This window comes from Cupressus sempervirens, chromosome 11 (genome assembly GCF_028749045.1).
Source record: "Cupressus sempervirens isolate cs-2001-9-10 chromosome 11, ASM2874904v1, whole genome shotgun sequence".
Lineage (NCBI taxonomy): Eukaryota > Viridiplantae > Streptophyta > Pinopsida > Cupressales > Cupressaceae > Cupressus > Cupressus sempervirens.
In genome coordinates this window covers 76,605,693-76,629,742 of record NC_143128.1, presented here as the reverse complement: position 1 = coordinate 76,629,742, position 24,050 = coordinate 76,605,693, and the positions used below count along the sequence as shown (strand labels likewise).

Below are 24,050 nucleotides of genomic sequence, written 5' to 3'. Positions count from 1 at the left end.
AAAGAATAAGCACATTTGATGGATCAAAAAGAGTCACAACTAGAGTGCAAGAATTTGATACATATCTCTCACTTAGTCCTATGATAGAAGAGGAAGACATTAAGGTTGCTATTCTACTTTTGGATTGGATTCCACTTTAGTGGTGGCATAATAGAATTGTCACACGAGAACATCAATGTTGTCTTCTGACCCTTGTATTTCATTGAAGATATGATGTGTTCATGTTTATTTTAACTTTGCATGGTGTTCTTCCAATTTCACAATTGTTAGATAAACTGCTTTGATTTCAATGGAGAATGTAATGGTGTTTGATGAGTTTGCATGGCTACTTTTTGTATCTTGTTGATAAGTTGCAATGTAATCTTAGTTTGGACCCTTGATATATGGATGCTTAACTTCAATCCTTAAATGGGCATTGTTTGTTATGATGGTGTATATCATGATATGAGCACTATCCATTGATATCATTGTTCGAAGGAGTAGACTAGATTTCTTTCACCCATTCCTTGTTTATTTTCAATTCATTTCAGTTGCGTCATTCAAGGAAGAAGCATCACGAGATTGCAATATCTGATGAAGTTTCAACCAAGATTGCAAAAGAGGTGAAGAATGGTTCAAACATAAATCCTTTTGTGTTACTCACAACGACCATTAAGATTATCTATGCATTAAGACCTGATAACAATGGACCTGGGAATCACTTGTATGAACTTTCACAATCTTTACTTGCACGGGATTTTGCTCAAGAGAGGATAAGATACCTTGGTATTATTATTTAGTGATGGTGTGGTCATAAAACATCTATCAACAGCTCACAAAGTGACAATGTGATAAGAAATAGAGCTACTTATTGCATCATTCAAGGAAGAAGCATCACGAGATTGCAATATCTGATGAAGTTTCAACCAAGACTGCAAAAGAGGTGAAGAACGATTCAAACATAAATCCTTTTGCATTACTCACAATGACCGTTAAACTTATCTATGCATTAAGACCTGATAGCAATGGACTTGGGAATCACTTGTATGAACTTTCACAATCTTTGCATACACGGGATTTTGTTCAAGGGAGGATAAGATACCTTGGTATTATTATTCAGTGATGCTGTGTTCATAAAACATCTATCAACAGCTTACAAGGTGACCATGTGATAAGAAATAGAGCTACTTATTGCATCATTCAAGGAAGAAGCATCATGAGATTGCAATATTTGATGAAGTTTCAACCAAGACTGCAAAAGAGGTGAAGAATGATTCAAACACAAATCCTTTTGCGTTACTCACAACGACCATTAAGCTTATCTATGCATTAGGACCTGATAGCAATGGACCCGGGAATCACTTGTACGAAATTCCACAATCTTTGCATACATGGGGTTTGCTCAAGAGAGGATAAGATACCTTGGTATTATTATTCAGTGATGGCGTGGTCATAAAACATCTATCAACAACTCACAAGGTGACAATTTTGATAAGAAATAGAGCTACTTATTGTTTAATAGATTTTCATTTAGTTGGAAGGAGAGGCCTATTTACTCAAAAGTTAATGGGTTTACTGTTAGGGATGTTATTCATCATAGGATACAAATACAACCACCTAACTTATCCTGGAAGGATATCAAGTTAAGGATGATTTCCATGTGGCAATACAAAGATAATTTTGGGCCAAAAGCAGTTGTACTCCACTGGTAGATACTATCAAGATTTTCAAAAGATGAAGTTGAGTTTTTTAACATGATGGGAAGTCGGCGATATTTTCAAGGCATTTCAATGGAGTGCGAAGCAAGATGGAGATGAAAAGAGTGGAGGTAACTTGAAGCTCTTAGTGCGTGGAGATTGTGAAGGATCTTTTTTAAATATTGGCAACATAGGACCTTTTGGGAAGGAATCAATGTTTTAACATGGCTGATTGGAATTTAAATGCAGGGGTAATAAGTGTTATTTCCTTTAGTACTGTTGCTACCTATTTTCTCAACCTTTTATATCCGTTTGGGACATTGAAGATGCATTTTCCTTTTTTGGTCCTTGAGAAGGCGTTTGGGATGGTGCAAGAAGCTTTCTAGACAACATTTATATTTCTTTTTGAGCAAAGGGAAGCAAAATGATAGCCATGACAAATATTTCAGTTAAGGGCATTATCTTTGAATAGTTTTATAACAAAAGTGGAAATAGTATTGGGCTGTGTTCTCCCAAGTTTATGGGACAGGACGACAGGATGGGTTATGAGATGACAATTCTTTTTGTTGATTTTGGGGATGGGGGGGACGACTATATATATATATATAGATATAGATCTCTCTCTCTCTCTCTCTATATATATATATATATAGGGAAATTTTAAAATATACACTTAAATTTGCAAATATACATGTCATTCATATGTAAGTAAGTACAAAGCATGTCATTTAAACATTATAGACCCTTAACATACAACATTTAAATGTTTATTTGTTGTTGAAACTCCAAGGAAGGACAAGTTTTCCCAAAACTAGTAATGAAATATAAGATGAGCAAGGTTTGTTGAGAGCTCTTTCACCAAAGTTTGAATGCTCAAAATCTTATTTAGCAGTCAGCAATGTGAAAATTGGAATAAGATGCATGGTGAAAGTATCATGGTAGATGTGCAGGTAGAGCCGTTAAAGTTAACAGCTAAGAAACCTCTATAATCATGATCAATTACCACTCCGCCAATAGTTACAACAAATATTAGGTGAAATGTATAACGCAGATTCTTTGGAGGATTTCAGTGAAAAATCTATTGTGAATGATAAATGATATTCCCGACTAAGATTTTTGGATAGAGTAGCAATGAGCGTACACTAGACAATTTTTCATTTTTGCATGGAACAAATAGGGTACGGTTGGGGGACGTTTGGACATTCCCTTCCCGTACTGGGGACAAATTGTCCCTCTATTTTGCCCAGGCGTTCCAGAGTACTTGAAATGTCCCCTGTGATTTTTGGCATTTTTGGGATGGCGGGGGATGTCCCATACTCGTGACCTTGTCTCGGGGACATCCTCGTCTTGGAAACTTGGGGTTTTTTGCCGGGGATGTGTCCGTAGGGTACATAAGTAAGGGGTCATTATTAGAAAATGCAAATTCCTAGATGAACTTCACAACAAGATTTAAAAGAGATTTGTTTATGATGCTGAAGCTTATACATATGAATACAAGGTATTAAGGAAGCAAAAGCATTATAGAAACCAAGATTAGTGAGGTCCTGGATGAAGTTTTTTGGATTGTCATTTCTTTAGGACAAGCAATCTCAGGAAGGGTGGACTGTCATGTCCTTCCCAAAGTGCCATAGATTGTAGCATATTAAAATCATTGACTAGTAGTGCTCATATCGTAAAAGGCAATACAAACAATAATATGATAAAAATAGTTCTAGCTATGTTAATAAGGCAATGCTATGAAAATAATTTAATTAAAATAAAAATTTGATTTCCAAGGGCAGTGATGGTATGAAGGACGGTGACACTTTCACCAATAGGGTATACAAGAGAAATCATTAATTAAGAAAAAGGCATTGATTGGGAATAAATATATTGTGACATTAAAAGTAAATATTACTTTCAAAGAAGGCAAAAAGCATCCAAGGAAATTAAGAGACTTAAGGACAAAAAACCCTAATCTCTCCTTTCAAGTTATTGGACAAAAATCCATAACTTGTCTAGATATGAAGAACTACATTCAAGGAAAGTCAGCTGCAATTGGAAAGTAGAATTATGATAGAAAATAAAGATAAGTCTATTTTCAGAATTATGTCAAGGTAATAAAACTGAATATTTTAATAAAATTTATAAGTTTTGATTGAGTTATATATACAAATATCATCTTTTAGTTAGAATTATATTTAAAGGAAAAAATAAGAGTTATTCTAGATTGGAACATTACATTGTATTATATATTATAATATTAGTGATGCTAATGGAAAAATCACAGACACTACAAATACTAAGCCCCTTAGGGTTACATGTGTGGTGGAGAGTGAATTTGTGAAAAATCCTTATTTCATAATGGGAAGTTCATTAGTGGCAATGCATTGCTAAAAGATTGCTTATGGGATGAGAATAAGATGGAATGTAATGCTCAAGCATACTTGAGCTATGCAGATTTGATCCATTTTCTTGCATTTCTAGAATTCTTAAAAAGTTTTGTTTTCCACTAGTCATGAGATGAGTTTGACTGGATTAAGATCTTTAAAAGATTAAGAGTGTATTTGATAGTTTGACTGGAACAATATTGGATAGTAGAGATTTATATGCAACACACTGAGAATCCTAAAATTTACTATGGGGCACTTTGGAAGTGATATTTCAGTTTATAGATATAATAATTTTGTAGAAATAAGAAGCCTCTAGAATTAAAAAACAACTTCACTCTTTAAAATGTTTGTAATCTCTATGAATCTACTTTTATTGTGTTGGGTATTGAAGGTTAAAGTAATCAATTACCATTACCAACTGAAATTAACATGGATATTAAAATACCATTACTAGTACTAAAAGAGGAATGACTCACTAACCTCTAAATGAAAGCACTTGTTTATTAGAATTAGTATTTTCTTAGTTATTACAATTTTTTATGTTATTTCTTTTTTACTTCACATTTGCAAGCAACTATACTTGTGGTCAGAGCCATGACACATTGAGTTCAGTGGCTGAAATGGTGACATGTAAGTGTTATGGTTTGACAATAAGAGGAGGTAGAATTGTCTCAAACATCACCCTACCAGTGTTACTTAGGGACACGTCCCCGGTAAATTTTCAGCCGTCCCTGTCCTGGAAACGTCTCAAAGACTTAGGGACACCTAGTGGACTCTAACTTTGACTTCTAGAACAAATTAGATGTCGACTCCCAAAGTAACACAAATTTGGCAAATGAATTCTCCTGATTCTTATATTTTAAGGTTCTATTATGTATAAGAACATGCTTTATCCATGTGTTATTATAAATATTTTAAAATTTTTATGTATAAGAACATGCTTTATCCATGTGTTATTATAAATATTTTAAAATTTTCTATATATTTTACTTTTCCCTATTGTTATATAGCCGTCTCCATTTGCGCCCCACCCCACTGGCCCCCCCCTCGCCCAAAAAAAAAAAAAAAAAACAATTGGCAACCCCACCCCCAAAAAAATTATAAAAAAAATTTGGCAATTTTTTTTTGCCATCCCATTGTTCCTTGCCGTCCCTGTCCTGGAAACTCAGGGGAACATAACACCCTACAAGTCTTATAACAATAGGAGTAGCGATGTAATTTATTGGTTATAGAGACAATATGCAATGTGAGGACCACTTTGCTTTATTGGAGCAAAAGAAATAGGACAGTTGTAATTTTGACGAATTCTGCTTAACTTAGGGACATATATAGTAGGTCCTTTCTTTTAATGGATTGATATGGGGCTTATTCACTTGAGATAGTTCTAGAAGGATACAATCATCATTCTTTGTAATAGGCTTAGTATGCAAACTTTGCTCAAGGATATTATGTGAACTAATGATAGGCCATATTGGTACCATATCCAACCTTTCCATGTTGCAAGGAACCTATATTCATAATCTTAATCAATGCATTGATTGCTAATGGAGAAGGTTCATGACACAATCTAGTCCATATGTTTTGAGTGGACTCTTGTTTGATGAAGTTGTGAAAGACATTGAGATCAAAATAGAAGATCGAAGGAGAACTTAGGAAAAAAGGGTACCTTTTTATCTAATCTATGGGTGGGTGCCAAAATTGCATTTTGATTGACTTCGTAATGACTTCAAATGTATAATTGGTGTTCATGAAGTTAATTGATGCCTCTTGCAAAGTGAATATTTTTGGCTTTTATAGTATATTAGATAAGGTGGTCATGGAAGTGGGTGTAGAGAATGTCGCCCAAGTTTTAACAATATAACAACATATATATCATTTAGGGAGACTTTTTGAGGTGAGAAACCCCACAATTCAAAGGAGGCCTACAAGAAAACTTGGATAGGTGAAAATTATGGTGGCATAGCTGAGAAACATGGAAAACACACAATTACACTTGGTTACTTAACTTGATTAGAGAAACACAACAAGTAAAAGGAGCTTGTATGGTGGAGATCCCACACAAATTTCTATATATGTCATTACAATAAAGGGCATTTTAATCTAAGTAACACGTCTTAAAAAGCTATTCGTGGGCTTTAGATTTTGTAGAGCCTACATACTAAAAAAAAAAACGTTGGAGGGGGAAAGGGTTGTGAGTTCAATTTTTTATGATACATTTTTCAAGAGGATGCGCAAGATTTGTAAACAATGTTTGTAAGCATGCAAAGCTGGGATTTTCTTTCCGGATTCTTTCCCTAATGAGCCCTTGAATCCAGTTATTTATTCTATATATATATTTGGTGCCTCGTCCACCTTTGCCCCCCCAAAAAAAAAACTCAAGTTTATGTAAGTTTTAAATGTATAATTGGTGTTCTTGAAGTTAATTGATGCCTCCTACAAATTGAATATTTATACTTTTATAGAATATTAGATGAAGTGGTCATGGAAGTGGGGGTAGAGAATTTTGCCCAAGTTTTAACATTACAACAACATATATATCATTAGGGAGACTTTTTGAGGTGAGGCACTCCACAATTTAAAGGTCGCCTTGTATAGGAAAACTTGGATAGGTGAAAATTGTGGTGGCATAGGTGAGAAACATGGAAAACACACAATTAATCTTGGTTACTTAACTTGATTAGAGAACACAACAAGTAAAAGGAGCTTGTATGGTGGAGAGTCCACACAATTTGCTATCAATATCATTACAATATAGGGCAATTTAATTAAGTAACATGTCTTAAAAAATTGTTTGTGGGCACTACATTTTAGAGTCTATGTACTCAAAAAGGAGGTTGGAGGGAAAGGGTTGTGAGTTCAATATTTGATATCCTTTTCAAGAGGATGGGCAAGATCCCTAAACCATGTTTCTAAGCATGCAAAGTAATTAACTCAATTTTATGTAAGTTATAAAAAACTTTTTAATTGTTCTTTTGTTCATTATTTGTTTGATTTTTTATTATCTGCAATTGAAGAATCCATGCCACTTTAGTTTTGGTGAGAGAATTGTTGGAATCACCGTTGTTGTTACACCAAAAGCTTGAGCTATCAATGAACATTACAACAATGAAGGACAAGGATCCACGGGAGGCGGTAAAGCACATGTCACAAATCCATTGTTCTATGCTGAACAATAGCTTCACTTAGAGGGGACAGAGGCACCAGTCTCCCAACAATCCCCCCCTCAGCATGACCTGAGGGATTTGAACCCATAACCTAGTGCTCTAATACTACTTGTTGGAATCACCGTTGCTGTTACACCTAAAGCTTGAGCTATCAATGAACATTACAACAGCCAAGGGCAAGGATCCACGGGAGGCGGTTAAGCACATGTCACAAATCCATTGGTCTATGCTGAACAATACCTTACTTAGAGGGGACGAAGGCACCAACCTCCCAACAAGAACTTCTTGTTAGAGTCTCACGCTTTGTGGATGGGAAAAATTTCAATGGGGCATTTATATGTGGCCATATGCGAGGCCAAGGTGGCCATTAGACTTTACCTTTTTCAAACAAGCAAAAATATGTTCTGACTTGACATATAATTGATTGAAGTTGGAATAAACAACTTAAATAACACATATATGCAGTAACTTATTACTGAAAACTTGATTTCTTAGGGCTGTTGAGGGGAGGTTGATGATTAATGAAATCAATAGAGACAAAATTTTGACGGGTTGTAGATTTACAAGGGTGATAAAACTTGTAGATACACAAAATTATTGAAGTCTTGCTTTATACATTTTATTTAAGGCTTGTAGTCCATTTGGGTGTGATTCACGATTGAGACCATTAATATGAAGAAGTGCAATCTCTTGAACCCAAAGGCCCTTAGTAACCTTGTTTTGGTGCAATAACTTTATGTTCACATTACATGGTTGAGGAAAAGAAGAAAAATGATGTGACTGATTTTGATGATATTTTCATATATGGATTAATGTGTTGAGTAGGTAGTGTCCATATTGATATTTTTGGTGGGAGAGGATGCTGATTTTAAGAGGGAAGCTCAAACATAGGTAGTGGAAGTAGAACATGTGAAAGTGGAAGTGAAAGCATCAAGAGGGGCTTGATTGCAAGATGATCATGATATTCTAAAGAGGATGCTTTATTCTCGAGGATAGGGTGCTATCATTTAGGAGGTTTAGTTGAAGGAAAAAACTTGTAAAATGTTTAGTTCTTTTTTGGTACAAATTATTAGGGAAATTACATATTAGCCTTTTGAATTCTATATTTTGTACACTATTTGAATTTATCCTTATGTAGAGATTTTGCCTTCTACATCTGAGTCAAAATTTTGGCTTGTTAAGTCCATGTTTTTCAACTATGAGGCCACCATTCCCAATTTTCAATAAACTGAAAATACTTTGCTTGATTTAAAGAATTGCATTGCTTGCAATAGAAAACTATTACAAGATTGTTAGTTTTTTCCAGTGAAGTTTCTATTTCATGTGCAAATTAGAGATAGTTTTAAACAAGGAGTAAATGATGGGAATATTTAATATCTTTGTCAATATATAAATAGTGTAATATGGGCCCTAGGGGACCGAGGGATGATAGGTTGGGTTTTTAGAATGTGGAGGAGAAGGGGCATTATTGTATATACTATTATATATAGTACTTGAAATGCTAGTTATGCAAAGATGTATAAGAGTTTAAGAAGTAAAATACTAAATACTATACCTATAGTACTTAAAATGCTATCTATGAAATGCTAAATACTAAATACTAAATACTTGAACATTGAAATTGAACATGAGCATGAGTATTAGAAATTAGAATACTAAATAAAATTGTCAAAAATATAAAGAAAAGATTGATCTTATATCAAAAATATCATAAAGATGATTAGAATGAGTAGCATGATATCAAAACAAGTACAAAATGTCAAAATGTAGTGAAGGGAGATCGATAATCATCATAGGTCAAGGTGGACTTCTCATCATTGGAATATTTGGGCTCCTTGCGGTCAAGATTCTCCAAATGAACAACCAACTTTGCATCTTTGGCCACTACAATCTCATGCTTATCAATTTGTGCTGGCTCCTATAGCTCTATCCCATTGTGGGCTTCCCCTTGTACATGTGTGTCTTGTAGCAATGATATGCAAGGCACTACATACAACCACCAACTTCTTTGCTCTCCTAGAGGCAAGTTTGTTGCTCTTAAGAAAGTAGATAAAGCTATACATAGGCTAGTTCCACTCTACAGTTGAAGAATCAGAAACTTGAGATAACAGAGGAATGACTAGTGTGGTAATCTTTGCTTTCTGTATTCCATGATAGTTTCACCACAAAATTGGTTCCTCCAATGCTATAATTCTTATATCCATCTTTTTTGCATTTGAAAAACCCTTACGAGTGCCAAATTTCATCAATTTATACATCCTATCAATGCACTTGAAGAATCTTGCATTCACCTCATCATTTCGAATTGATGTAATTCTACCAGGTCCAGGCATGTACCGCTTTGGATTAAATACTTAATCAACCATGTATGAGGGAGTGTTCAGGGTGTCTTAGATGATTGGCCAAATGTGCTCATTGTAGAATGGTATAGTGGGTACTCCTCTCACATAATAGTCATTAATTGGTCAAGCATAGAATCGATGCACTCATATGCATCTCCAAGGGTAGGAGCATCCCCCATCATATTTGATCACACGAATGTGCTCATTGTAGAATGGTATAGTGGGTACTCCTCTCACATAATAGTCATCAATTGGTCAAGCATAGAATTGATGGACGCATATGCATCTCCAAGGGTAGGGGCATCCCCCACCATATCTGATCACATGGAAATCCAAAATAATGATAGAGATAGTGTATTTTGAATCACTTCAAAATTGATCTCTCACTATTTCATTCACCCTCTTCCATTGTGTTGTCTTGGTCTTAGCGCACCAATTCCACTCATTCCTCTTAAAACAAGTTAGGGTCGTTCCCCACCATATTTGATCACACGGAAATCCAAAAAATGATAGAGATAGTGTATTTTGAATCACTTCAAAATTTATCTCTCACTATTTCTTTCACCCTCTTCCACTGTGTTGTCTTGTCTTAGTGCACCAATTCCACTCATTCCTCATAACATGAGTTTGCATTGCCTCTTACTGTTATGGTAAATTGATGTTGTTGTAGTTGTATTAATATTTAAACAAAGGAGATAAAGCTTCTTATATAGATTTACAAAGACAATGTTTCTAAAAGAAACAAATGTGAACTAAAGACGGAAATAGAAACTACCTAATAAATTAAAGACTAACTAAGATGACTATTTAAAAAAAACATTCTAATATTCTAATACCCTCCCTTAATGATTATTGTCTAACTGATATCTTTTGGTCACAAATTCTTCAAAACATTTTGCTGCCGCTGAAACCCTCCCCGGATTTGCAAAATGATAATAACCAAGAAGACAAAATCTGTCCAAAAAGGAATAGTGGAGGGTGCCAAAATGCTTTGCAAAATGACACAAGAGTCTACCACTGACTTTGCCACCAAGATGAGTCTGTCATTAACCCTCCCAAAATCAACAAAACATTTGACCAAAAATCATCGTAAAATATCCACCCTGATGTTGGATAATGGAGCTGCTCTTCCTTGGACACACATACAAACACTAAGAACAACTAGCATGATATTGAGGAAAAATCAACAAATCCTCCAAACTTTGCAGATAAACACAATGCCCCAAAACAGACTATGAGAAAGTGCAATTTTTTAGGAGAAAAATCGGAAAAACCAAACACAAATTTTGAGGTGAAAAGTCTATCAAAATCAAACAAAACAAAGCTTCGTTTTTAAGGAAAACTGATAAAACCCACCAGATAATTTTAGAGGAAAAAATTATAAACTCACAAAGGAATCCCACACAACTATGCAAATTACAGAATTAGAAAAATTTCGAGAGAAAAATTATGAAAACTCATCAAAAAATGTGAGGGAAAATTTATGAACTTTGCACACATATCTTGTTTCAGCATTCAACAATTGGGATTTTATACTAGGTTTCAATCATCTAATGGATTATCTAAATCTTATTCATCAATGACATTTATTGCTTCACAAACAGTGCCAATGCCAATGGGATCAGTTGTGTGTATTATTTTTTCACCATAAAAGGCAGATAATTTCAACCAAGAAAAAATAATTTTAGAGTATTGGCTCTGATACCATATTACGATGTAATTGGTAAAATACTTGCTTATTATTAATAGAGAGTAAGAGGTCAATATGTACAAAAGAATTAAATGATGTTTCCTTAGCAAATGATCGTAATGTAATGTTCCCAATTTTAATTAATTTGGGCCCAAGTTATTAATGTTTGTATTTAGGGGTCCTGATTGATTTAGTTTATCTCAGACCCATTTTTATTTTTGTGTTCGAAGTTTGTGTCCCTGTCAGCTATCTTTGTACACCCTCGGAATGGTTTCCCGACGGGTATTTAAGCACAACTTGTAGGAAGTCTTAGGTATGCTTTTGGAATATATTTCTTTGTATTGCGGATTCTTGTTGGAGTTCGGAATTGTTCGCCATTTCGGAAGTGAAAGATCTTCCCTATTTGGCTTGTGCAGTTTCGTTGGGATTCAACTCACTCTATTTTCTTGTTGCATGTAATTTCTTGTCGTATTTGGCCAATTGGGCATTCTCTTCTGCAATTATTATTCGCAATCAAGATTCTATTAATTGTGTGGATTTCTTCAACATTCTTTGTGTATGAACAAGGTTGTGTCTCAGATCCCTAACTGTGCGACCTTCGTGCTACTTTCTCTCCCCACCTGTACGGCCTTCATTATCCCTCTGTCATTGTACAAATGAGTTTTAGTCTACCTTACGGCCTTCTAGTCAGCTGTACGACCTTCAAACATTATCGTACAAACACCTATTTCCTTGTACGACTTGCATATACCATTGTTTGTCTCCATTGACCACCGTACGACATCTATTCTCCATGTACGGATGCACCTCTTCCATCGTATGGCCTAGTAATCTCATCGTACTGCCAGCAACCCCTCACCGTATGGCCATAATCCCGTATAGTCAATTTGGCCTTCTTTAGGTACACTTTGTACGACATCTGACACAGTACGGTGTTTGAAATTGTAGTAAGGTCTTCACTTTGTATGGCTACTGCCTCGTCTCTCCTGCTTTGGGTGTACGGCTCTTACTGCATTATTCCGTCATATCAATTTGTGTCTCTTAGGTGAAAGTCTGAAACAGAACAGTACAGTGGTATCAGACCCAGGTTATTTGATGCAGGAGCATCTTGCATCCAAAATAAAGGGGAGGCATGTTGAATGTAAAATTAAAAAAATAAAAATAAAACAATTGGAGGAGAGAGAAAGTGACGAAAATTAGAGGAAAAAAATAAAAAAATAAAAAGAGGAAAAAGGAGGAAAAGAAAAAAAGGAGGAATTTCTATTTTCAAGGTGCATAGGTGGCATAAATAGAAAAATAAGAAAAATAGTTGTCATTCCATTAATCGAGGTGTGTTGGTGGAATTCTAGAAAGTTATGGATATTGTAGAAAGTTGTGGATATTGTAGAAGGTTATGGAAGTTGTAGAAGGTTGTGGATATTGTGTAGGTGGAATTCTAGAAAGTTGTGGATAAGTCATGTATTGGGTGGTAAGTGCCTATTTAAGCAAGGCATATGAGCATTTCTAATCAAGCTCGAGAAGTAGAAGCTAGAAGGCGTGAAGACTTCAAGGTGTGAAAGCTCTAAAGGAGTAGCTCTTCAAGTAGAAGTTCTTGGTGAAGCTCTTGGTGTGAAGACTCTTATTTGGGATTTCTCTTATGTTGAAGAATTTGTAAACTTCTTTTTTGAAGAAGTCATAACTATGATATTATCTTGTGGGTGTTGTAAGGATTTTCAAGTATAATAAAATTGCTTGTGAAGCATTTTTTTATTTCTCTTGGTCTCCATATTGTTGCATTCTTGGTTATGAGTTGGTAGGGTGGTGTGGCCCTTCATCAAGTGGTATCAGAGCGGGAGTTCTTGAGTGTGTGGACAGATCGCCGAACGTGAGGCAGTTTACACCAGTATTTGCAAAGAAGGTTGATCTTGTGGCTGATTGATCTTTTAGATTGGTGGATTTGTTGCTTAGGGTTTGCTAAATTTTTGGAAGATGCCTCCAAGAAGATTGGACCCTAAAGAAAATGATGACCTTAGTGAAGCTATGGAAGAAAGAATCTTAGAGAAGATAAGAGCAGAGCTCAAATTAGAGATTGCATTGATGAAGAGTGACATGATTGCTGAAATTGTGAGTGCTTTGGGTGGTGTACCTAGGCATGTGGGTATTGAAGATAGATATGACGAAGTTGCCGAAGACTTTGAAGCTGCTAGTGAGGAGAGAAGTGATCATGAGGAGAGACCTATTGGAATTAGGGCTAGTCAGTTTGTTCGACCTGGATCTCAGTTGAAGCTGAAGCATAAGATGGAGGTTTCTAATTTTTTAAGTACTTTGAATCCTGAAGACCTGATTGATTGGATTGGTGAATTTGAGGACTACTTGGAGCTTGAGGGTATTGAAGATCCACTGAGAGTAAGGTTGGCACAAACTAAGTTGAAGGGACATGTTGCTCTTTGGTGGAAGGAACTGAAAAGAGACAGAGAAGAGGAAGGTGAAATGAAGATCACTAGATGGAAATTGATGGTGACTAAGTTAAAGGCAAAGTTCATTCTGGCTGATTATGAACTTGAATTGTTTAAGAGGTTGCAGAATCTGAAACAGAAGGATATGACTGTGAAGGATTACACCGAGGAGTTCTACAAGTTGACTATTCGGTCTGGGCATAGAGAATTGTCAAAGGAGAAGGTAGCACGGTACATTAATGGTTTGAGATTCAATATTCAGGATGAGGTTGGTATGCTGAATATTTCCACAGTTGAGGATGCTTATCAATATGCTTTGAGAGGAGAGGAGAAGCTAAAGAGGAAGAATCAAGGTAGTTCCCGAGGGAAGGAGAACAGGGATTTTTTTAGTGGCTATTATTCGCCAATTGGCTAATATGTCCCGATTGGGCTATAGAAATTGGCTAAAAAAAACACCGTATACTAGTTGACCGGTTCGCCCAGATTTTATAAAATACTCATATAGTGGTCGGAACGTTCACCATTATTATTATGTAATTTTAGTTTGGTAGTCGGGTTCTTCGCCCATATTTCTCTTTAATGTTTACTCTTATTCGCCACGGAATTAATTGAGTGTCTCTTTCGACGATCATCATTCGCCAAATTCCCATTTTCCTATGTGAATTTTTTTTTTAACAAGTGACACTGTACTCCACAGACAACTTACCTTGATACGTGTCAACATTCCGGTGACTACCTCGACAGTTCTTCTTCCTTCAAGAAATGTTGGCCGAAATTAAACCTCAGCGATTAATCTTGGATCATCAGACGCTCTGAGTTCTCAAATAATACATGTACATAATTACATTTCAAAACATAATTCGCCATCAATATTAATAATTTTATTAAAAACAAAAATTATAATCGCCATTATTTTATAAAAATTGTCTAAACTATTAAAAAATTCGCCACCAAATATCCATCGATTGACGCATAATTTGCCAACACTATTAATTTTTTTTCACCCGAATGACATGTGATTCGCCACAATTTTATAAATTTTGGGAGGGGGGGGGTTCCTTAAAGTTATCCCTGAAGGAGAAGCAAGATAGTTTGGTACAAGCTAAACCAAAAGCAGAAGGTGAACCAAAACCTATTGAACAGGTGGAGGTGTATTCAGAGGTAATTGTTTCAAGTGTGGTCAAGAAGGGCATAGATCTTTTGAATGTTCTATTGGAAGGACAGCTACTGTTGTGAATGAGGTTGAAGTCCAGGAAAGTCAGCCTGAGGAAGGAGAAAGTTTGTTGGCTCGGCGAGTACTGATGGGTAAGAAGACATTGGATTTTTGTCAGAGGACTAGTTTGTTCAAAACTTGTTGTAAGTCTGGTGGGAAAGTTTGCAAGGTGATTATAGATGGTGGTAGTACTGATAACCTTGTTGCTGAGGAGATGGTTCAAAAACTTGGTTTGAAGAGATTGAGACATCCTTGTCCTTATAGGATTGGCTGGTTGCAAGGTGAGCATGCTTTGGAAGTGAGGGAGCAATGCCTTGTTGATTTTCAGATTGGATAGTATAAAGATCAAGTATTGTGTGATATTGTGGATATGAACAGTTGTCATGTGTTACTTGGTAGACCTTGGCAGTATGATTGCAGGGCTATGCATGATTGTGTTAGGAATGTGTTTACTATTGAGAAAGGTGGTAGGAAGTTTTCCTTGATTCCTTTGTAGAATGAAGTGCTCGGTAGGAGAAACCTGAGTATTGGCAGTCGAGTTGAGTTGGCAAATTTTGAGAAGATTGAAAATCAGCATGGGAAGTAGACCTGTGGAGCACCTGTGGTGGATGTGAAGGAGAAGAAGAAAAAGAAGGGAAAGAGTGTGCAAGTTGAAGATTTGGAGGACATATATGTGAAGAACTAGTTTGGGATTTATGTGCTGAAGCTCGAAAGATGTTCTTCCAGTTATTAGAACATCTTTTTGGACTTGGGGAGTCTGATGCAGGAGCATCTTGCATCCAAAATAAAGGGGAGGCATATTGAATGTAAAATTGAAAAAATAAAAAATAAAATTGGAGGAGAGAGAAAGTGACGAAAATTAGAGGAAAAAAAATAAAAAATAAAAAGGGGGAAAAGGAGGAAAAGAAAAAAAGGAGGAATTTCTATTTTCGAGGTGCATAGGTGGCATAAATAGAAAAATAAGAAAACTAGTTGTCATTCCATTAATCGAGGTGTGTTGGTGGAATTCTAGAAAGTTATGGATATTGTAGAAAGTTGTGGATATTGTAGAAGGTTATGAAAGTTGTAGAAGGTTGTGGATATTGTGTAGGTGGAATTCTAGAAGGTTGTGGATAAGTCATGTATTGGGTGGTAAGTACCTATTTAAGCAAGGCATATGAGCATTTCTAATCAAGCTCGAGAAGTAGAAGCTAGAAGGCGTGAAGACTTCAAGGTGTGAAAGCTCTAAGGGAGTAGCTCTTCAAGTAGAAGTTCTTGGTGAAGCTCTTGGTGTGAAGACTCTTATTTGGGATTTCTCTTATGTTGAAGAATTTGTAAACTTCTTTTTTGAAGAAGTCATATCTATGATATCATCTTTTGGGTCTTGTAAGGATTTTCAAGTATAATAATATTGCTTGTGAAGCATTTTTTTATTTCTCTTGGTCTCCATATTGTTGCATTCTTGGTTATGAGTTGGTAGGGTGGTGTGGCCTTTCATCATTATCTTGCTAGGCCGTTGGGATGATTGAGAGATTTTGGTACTTGGATCACACTATGGCCCCGAACAGCAATGGAGAGTGGTGGTTGAAGACACTACAAAGGATTGGCAAAGAGCTCAGCGAAGGTGTTGATCTTCCATTAGATATATTGGAAGTATGTTTGTGTTGGGTGGACCAATTACCTTCAAGATTTATACAGAGAATCCTCTCGCCGATTAAGGATGCCCTAAGTCAACCCAGGGTTTTGAGACACCATGACAAGGATAAAAGATTGGCAGTTGCAACATGTCTTAGTGAGGCCTTGAGAATTTTGGCTCCTGAAGCACCGTATGATGATAACACCATGATAGAGATATTGCAATTGATAGTTGACAGCTTTCAGAGTCTTGATGACTTCAGTAGTGACCCTTTTGGTAGGAGATCTACAATATTGGAGAATTGTGCAAATGTCAAAGTAAGTAATCTCTCTTAGATCTCGAATTGCAAAATTTGGTCCATGATATGTTTCATCACTTCTTGGTCACCATCAAGGAAGATCATGATACTAAGATTCCAATTGCTATGGAGAGTCTTATGATTTCGTGCATTGAGGAGATGGATGAAATATCCCGACCCAACACATCTATGTTATGGGCTGTTCGTAATCTTGAATGTGTCCCCTCTATAGCCGCATGTAAATTGGTCAGTCATATTTTCGAGCATTGTGAAGAAAAACTAATATCTCGTTTGCACAAGTGGGAGAAAATAAATGGCAGCAATAAGGACGATGCATTACACTAGAAGGAAGACATTATTTCAGGGCTGCTCTAAGAGGAATTGGTAAAACTTCCTTCTACACCAACATGGGGAGAACACCAAAAAAATGAAGAGGTCGCTTGCATGGATCTTGTGAAGATATGGACGGATCATGCTGTTGTGCTTGTCACTAACGCAATATCCCTTGAAGAAGCTTTATTAGTTGCCGAAGTTGTGTCCATCATAGAAGCGGTGTCTGTTGCTAAGGTCCATGTCTCACTGTCGTGTCCGTCATCGACGTTGAGTCCATGTTCGTCACTGTCGTGTCTGTCACCATCGTGTCCATCACCATCATGTTCGTCACTGACACCGAGTCCATGTCTGTTACTGTCATGTCCGTCACCATCGTGTTCATCATTGTCGTGTTCGTCAATTTGGTGTCCGTCAAGTTGGCATCACCGTTGTGTCCGTCAAGTTGGTGTCCATCACCATCACGGACGCTGAGTCCATGTCCGTCGTCGTGTCCGTCACCGTCATGTCCGTCATCGTCGTGTCTGTCACCATCATGTCCGTCACGGACGCTGAGTCCATGTCCGTCGTCGTGTCCGTCACCGTCATGTCCGTCATCGTCGTGTCTGTCACCATCGTATCCGTCAAGTTGGTGTCTATCACCATCGAGTCTGTCACCGATGCTGAGTTCATGTCCGTCATCGTCGTGTCTATCATCATTGTATTTGTCACCGACGCCGAGTCCATGTCCGTCACCGTCGTGTCCATCAAGTTGGTGTTTGTCATCGTCATTGTGGTGTCCGACATTGTCTTGTCCATCACCGACGTCGAGTCCGTGTCTGTGTCCATTGTCGAGTTTGTGCTCATTGTCATCGTCGTGGTCATCCATGTCATCATTGTGTGTCCGCCAGTGCAGCTACAATCGTTGAGACATTGCTCATTGTCGAGGTTCTATCCATCGTCAAGGTTTCAACTAGGGATCTGTGTGCTGCCAAGGTTTTATCTACAGCTAGAAGTGTTGGGTTTATACCAACACGGACATCTATGTATATGACCATACACAAAGAAATTGATGAATGTGATGACAACGATATATGTTATGATTGGCATCCTTGGGATCTTGGTGACTTAGGATACGACAATGTTTATATCAGAGTGGTGCATCGGAATCCTGATGGTGGTCTACTAACTTGAGTTGAATTCAATCATGCTCATGTGATCCTGAAGAAGCATGGAGTTTCTAGCAGATATGGCTATCTGCGTCAGTGCATGGTTTTGGATCCTGGAGTTGCGAATTGCTTGAGGACAAGCAATTTTTGGGCGGCGAGGATTTGTAATGTTTCCAATTTTAATTAATTTGGGCCCAACTTATTAATGTTTGTATTTAGGGGTTCCGATTGATTTAGTTTATCTCGGACCCATTTTTATTTTTGTGTTTGAAGTTTGTGTCGCCATCGGCTATCTTTGTACACCCTCGGAATGGTTTCCTGATGGGTATTTAAGCACAGCTTGTAGGAAGTCTTAGGTATGCTTTTGGAATATATTTCTCTGTATTGTGGATTCCTGTTGGAGTTAGAAATTGTTCGCCATTTTGGAAGTGAAAGATCTTCCCTATTTGGCTCGTGCGGTTTCAGTGGGATTCAACCCTCACCTTATTCTGTTGTTGCATGTAATTTCTTGTCGGATTTGGCCAATTGGGCATTCTCTTCTGCAATTATTATTCGCAATCAAGATTCTATTAATTGTGTGGATTTCGTCAACATCCTCTATGTATGAACAAGGTTGTGTCTCAGATCCCTAACTGTGTGACCTTCGTGCTACTCTCTCCCCACCCGTACGACCTTCATTATCCCTCTGTCATTGTATGGACGAGTTCTAGTCTACCGTACGGCCTTCCAGTCAACTATACGACCTTCAAACATTACCGTATGAACGCCTATTTCCTTGTACGGCTTGCATATACCATTGTTTGTCTCCACTAACCACCGTATGACATCTATTCTCCCTAAGCGGATGCGCCTCTTCCATCATACGTCCTAGTAATCTCACCGTATTGCCAGCAACCCCTCACCGTATGGCCATAATCCCGTATAGTCAATTTGCCTATCATATGGCCTTCTTCAGCTACACTCCGTACGACATCTGACACATAGTATGGCATTTGAAATTGCAGTAAGGTCTTCACTTTGTACGGCCATTGCCTCGTCTCTCCTACTTTGGGTGTACGGCTCTTACTACATTATTCCGTCATATCAATTTGTGTCGCTCGGGTGAAAGTCTGAAACGGAACAGTACACATAAAGAATAGAAACACTCTATTCTAGCTAAAAGAAATCTAAAGAAAGCTAATAGATAACTACAAACTAACTAATATTAGAAACATTCTAATATTAACAATAGATTACAAATAGATAACCATTAACTAATAATAGAAGCTGATCTAGTATCATAATATTAACATCCTGCTTGAAAAATGTGAAAAAAGTAGCTTGAAACTCCCTTAACCTATTGAAGATTATTTTCATGCTTAAAATTGTACTTGATCACTGTAGAGAGCTTGCAGTTAATTGGACAGGGGTCATTATGAGCAATTTGATATAAAAATTTCATAGGAAGAAATCTTAAGGGCTAGTTCAGTTTGATGTTATAAATATTTGAACTGCATCAAATTTTGTTTTGTAATGTTAAAGATCTTATTCAAATTCTGTAATAATTGTTTCCTGCACTAAATTGTAGAATGTTTCTTTGTGGAAATGTACTTAGTCCAGAAAGTTCTTGAGGCCAAAGACTAATTTTCATAATTGACATGTAGTTTTAAAATTTAAATTGATACTAACAACTAATCAAACACGTGCCAACATCTTAGCAAAAGCTGCCCAATATGTTACATTTGGTGAGGTAATAAAAGATCAAAATCACATCTCCCATTTGTTCTCTACCATGACTAGTAGAAAGTAGAAACAATCAGCTGGGACCTGTGATGGGAATTTATGCCAGTTTGACCAGAATTAAGTCTCACTTAAATTTGTGAAAAGAAAATAGTTTAGATTGGTGATTTGTTCTGCCCACTTCGCACTTGGTCTGCCCTGATTCAACCTGGGTTTGGCCCAAACGAACCAGCCTTCCTTGACTTCCTGGATGTAGACCCAGTTCAAACCAGACTGGTACCAGGGTCACAGGCAGGTGAACCTGACTTCCTAAAAGTTAACTATGGACATAGCAAGAGCCTTTGGTAGCGAATCATTTTGTGTACTTATTTTCTTGATTGGAATTGAATGTGCATTCAGTTCCAATATACTATCAGGGTAAAACATTTGTCAGCTTTGAAATTAACTAAAGAGTCAAAGACTAGAGCTAAAACAAAAAGGACAACTGAGGGTATACCAAAAATGGTTAAACCCTTGAAGCCAATGTTGCTGAACGTATTTGTTGATTGCTTGATCTAGAGTAATGAATGACATTATTGTTTATCACTTATCACCATGAGTGGCACTGAAGTAGGATTAGTTTCTGTTAATGACTGAATGTCTAGTGCCAATGGGGCCATGAGAAACAATGTTACTCCCCAGTTGATCAATGCCTGTCATCCTAGGGGCTAGTCTGTTTGTGATGCCAACATGAATTAGATCCACAATGCACAGTAATAGTGTAAATGGGCAGGTGCTTCTCAGTGGTTGTTCACAGATATGAATGTTGTATTACTGATCTGCCCCTGTATATGAAAATTAATGACACCCAAAGTGTACTTTGTGTCCCAGCCATTGGTGACAATGGGCTGAATGAAGAAAGCAACCCAAATTTTAAGAACATTTTCCCAAAAACTTGTTTTACATTTCATTAACAGTGAAAATTTTATATCATAAATAATTATCATTTTTTGGTTTTTCTTAGGCACATGGTCCCCTCAATTTGACCTTTGGGAAGCTACTTTTCTTGGTTTTATGTGAGATATAATATAGATGTAATTATTGGAGAGAAAATAATTTCCCCTTAAGTATATTTTTAACACTTCAGAGTTTGACATTACTGAGCACACTATTTGGATACCGGGCCCAAGTAAAAGAGAGTTACCTCTGGCCCAAATAAATTTGACAGGCAAAATGTGGGCGAAAACATAATTGTTAGCCTTAAATATTCACTCACCTTTTCTCAAATTCTCTGTATAATGACATTATATTCAAATATGATTTTTAGTATATCTAATTCAATGTAAATAACTGAGCCCAGGACTGACTACCAGTGTTGTAGATTTGCATTTATTTATACCTATAAGGTGCATGACTTAAATACAAAAGAATATTTTATTGAAATTCTTGTAGAATGATTCATCGATAAGCACAACGAGTGAGCCAACAAAATGAAATTAACTGGTTGTTTGAATTTCTAAATAGGATTTTGCTACTTTAAAGAATACATATTACTTACCAATTTACCTAACAATTTGCAGCAATTAGCAAAATAATTTTAATGTGGCACCGCTTGAGTAAAAAGTATGTTTTTGCTAGTATCTGTTTGTAGTGTTGATAGAATTGAGATGTTTTGTTGATGTTCTTTTCTCCTGGCTTCTAGGATTGTAACCTGCGAACCTATCTGTACTAAAAATATAATATTTATATGCTAGCCTTCTTCTCATAGATTTGCATTTGTGTTGTAGATTTGCATTTATTTATACCTATAAGGTGCATGACTTTAATACAAAAGAATATTTTATTGAAATTCTTATAGAATGATTCATCAATAAGCACAATGAGTAGTGAGCCAACACAATGAAATTAACTGGTTGTTTGAATTTCTAAATAGGATTTTGCTACTTTAAAGAATACATATTACTTACCAATTTACCTAACAATTTGCAGCAATTAGCAAAATAATTTTAATGTGGCACCGCTTGAGTAAAAAGTATGTTTTTGCTAGCATCTGTTTGTAGTGTTGATAGAATTGAGATGTTTTGTTGATGTTCTTTTCTCCTGGCTTCTAGGATTGTAACCTGCGAACCTATCTGTACTAAAAAAATAATATTTAAATGCTAGCCTTCTTCTCATAGATTTGCATTTGTGTTGTAGATTTGCATTTATTTATACCTATAAGGTGCACGACTTAAATACAAAAGAATAATTTATTGAAATTCTTATAGAATGATTCATTGATAAGCACAATGAGTGAGCCAACACAATGAATTAACTGGTTGTTTGAATTTCTAAATAGGATTTTGCTACTTTAAAGAATACATATTACTTAACAATTTACCTAGCAATTTGCAGCAATTAGCAAAATAATTTTAATGTGGCATCACTTGAGTAAAAAGTATCTTTTTGCTAGTATCTGTTTGTAGTGTTGATAGAATTGAGATGTTTTGTTAATGTTCTTTTCTCCTGGCTTCTAGGATTAGAACCTGCAAACCTATCTGTACTAAGAATATAATATTTATATGCTAGCCTTCTTCTCATAGAATATTTCTAAGCTGGGCAGTTTTATCAATTCGGATTATACTTTATAATCTATTTTGGAGTGTCCAGTTTCGGATCTCGTGGTGCTTGTTGTAATTGCATATCAACAGATTCTGGAATGTTGTGAGAAGCATGATAATTTTACACTTTATACAGGTTGTTCAGCCTTCCCGACCAGCTATGCCAGCTTTGCCGTCTGCACCACCTGTGCCAGCTGCGGGTTCTCGGCAGGTTGGAGCAGGCACAAGTTCTCGACAGGCTGGACCTATTTCAGGTTCTCAACAGGCTGGACCTCCCACAGCTCCTCGTCAATCTCAACCATCTAAAGTCAATCGCCAGCCTATTTCAACGGTAAGTTCCCAATCAACACAAGATGCAGTTTCACAATCCCCTCAGCCTCTACAACCAGCGCCTGCTGACTCAGTAGTAAGTGTATCTTCTTCAACCAGCGAGAGTATGGAGGAGATGGAAGTTGATCTGGAAGAAGTCAAGAAAGAACAGGCTCCTCAACTAGAACAAACCATCCGCATGACTAGAAACAGACTGAGACAAATTCGACCACAGAGTAATACAAAAATTGATTGAATGCTTCAAAGTATTGAATTTGTCTCAGTGTTACGTGTTTACAGCATTCATCAGTCAGTTGCTGTATAGTTTCATGGAGATGCTATCAGGGCTCTATCATTGATTTCTTTTGTGGATGGAACATTTCTTTTGAAATGTTTGGTCAGGTGGATCCTTGCGAATTGCAGGATTATAATTGTTGTAGATATTATGCACTTGGCTTCCCTCATGTGGCAGGAATCTGCAAGGAAGGCATAAACCTTACAGTTCTCTTGCTGTTTATTGGCTGTAATTGCAAATTTTCTTTATCGGTCTGGAACTGAAGTTCGGAGAATGTATATGTATGATTACTTCTATTTTATTACATTACAGATATATCTGGCCAAGTTTATAGTTGTTGTTTGGCTTGGGCATTGTTAATGTGCGCCCTATGGAACTACAATATTTGTTATTCCTTTTAAGACTATTGTATCCCTCTTTATGAGGCTCTTCTTTTCAATTTTCTTGTTTACTGATTACTGTTCATGTTGATCTATCCCATTCATGTATTGTGTACTTTGGAAAATGTCTGCTATTATATTCTAGAGGAATTTTCTGAATGCTATTTTGCGAGTAAGTTGAAATATGTGGTTTTTTCCAAACGTTTTTAGAATAGGAGTCATATCATTTTTATCCTAATTACATGGGAATATCACTCCACAGATACTCTTTAGTTATTCTTTTGTTATTTCAATATCTATGAAATAGTATGTATTTGGCTGGCCATGCTATTCACTGATATAAATATTTTATTAAAATTAATATAAATACTGCAACTTTGATTGAGCCTAATCTAGCCAAAAATAAATAAATCATTAAGTAGTTATACATTACTTGACGGTAGGTATACATTAGGACGGTCTTAGATCTAGGAACTTTGTTCTCA

General features: G+C 36.5%; 1 protein-coding gene across 2 annotated transcripts in view; it reads left to right on the top strand.

Annotated features, from left to right (window-relative positions):
• Window positions 1-23,624, top strand: part of LOC149528317 (HVA22-like protein j) — a 39,119-nt gene extending 15,495 nt beyond the window's left edge. For both annotated transcript variants that reach the window (XM_089811552.1, XM_089811553.1), the window contains exon 7: window positions 22,718-23,624. In XM_089811552.1, the coding sequence (XP_089667678.1) occupies window positions 22,718-23,146 (429 nt within the window). In that variant the 3' untranslated portion in view covers window positions 23,147-23,624. The remainder of the gene's footprint in view (window positions 1-22,717) is intronic.
• Window positions 23,625-24,050: the final 426 nt, after the last annotated feature.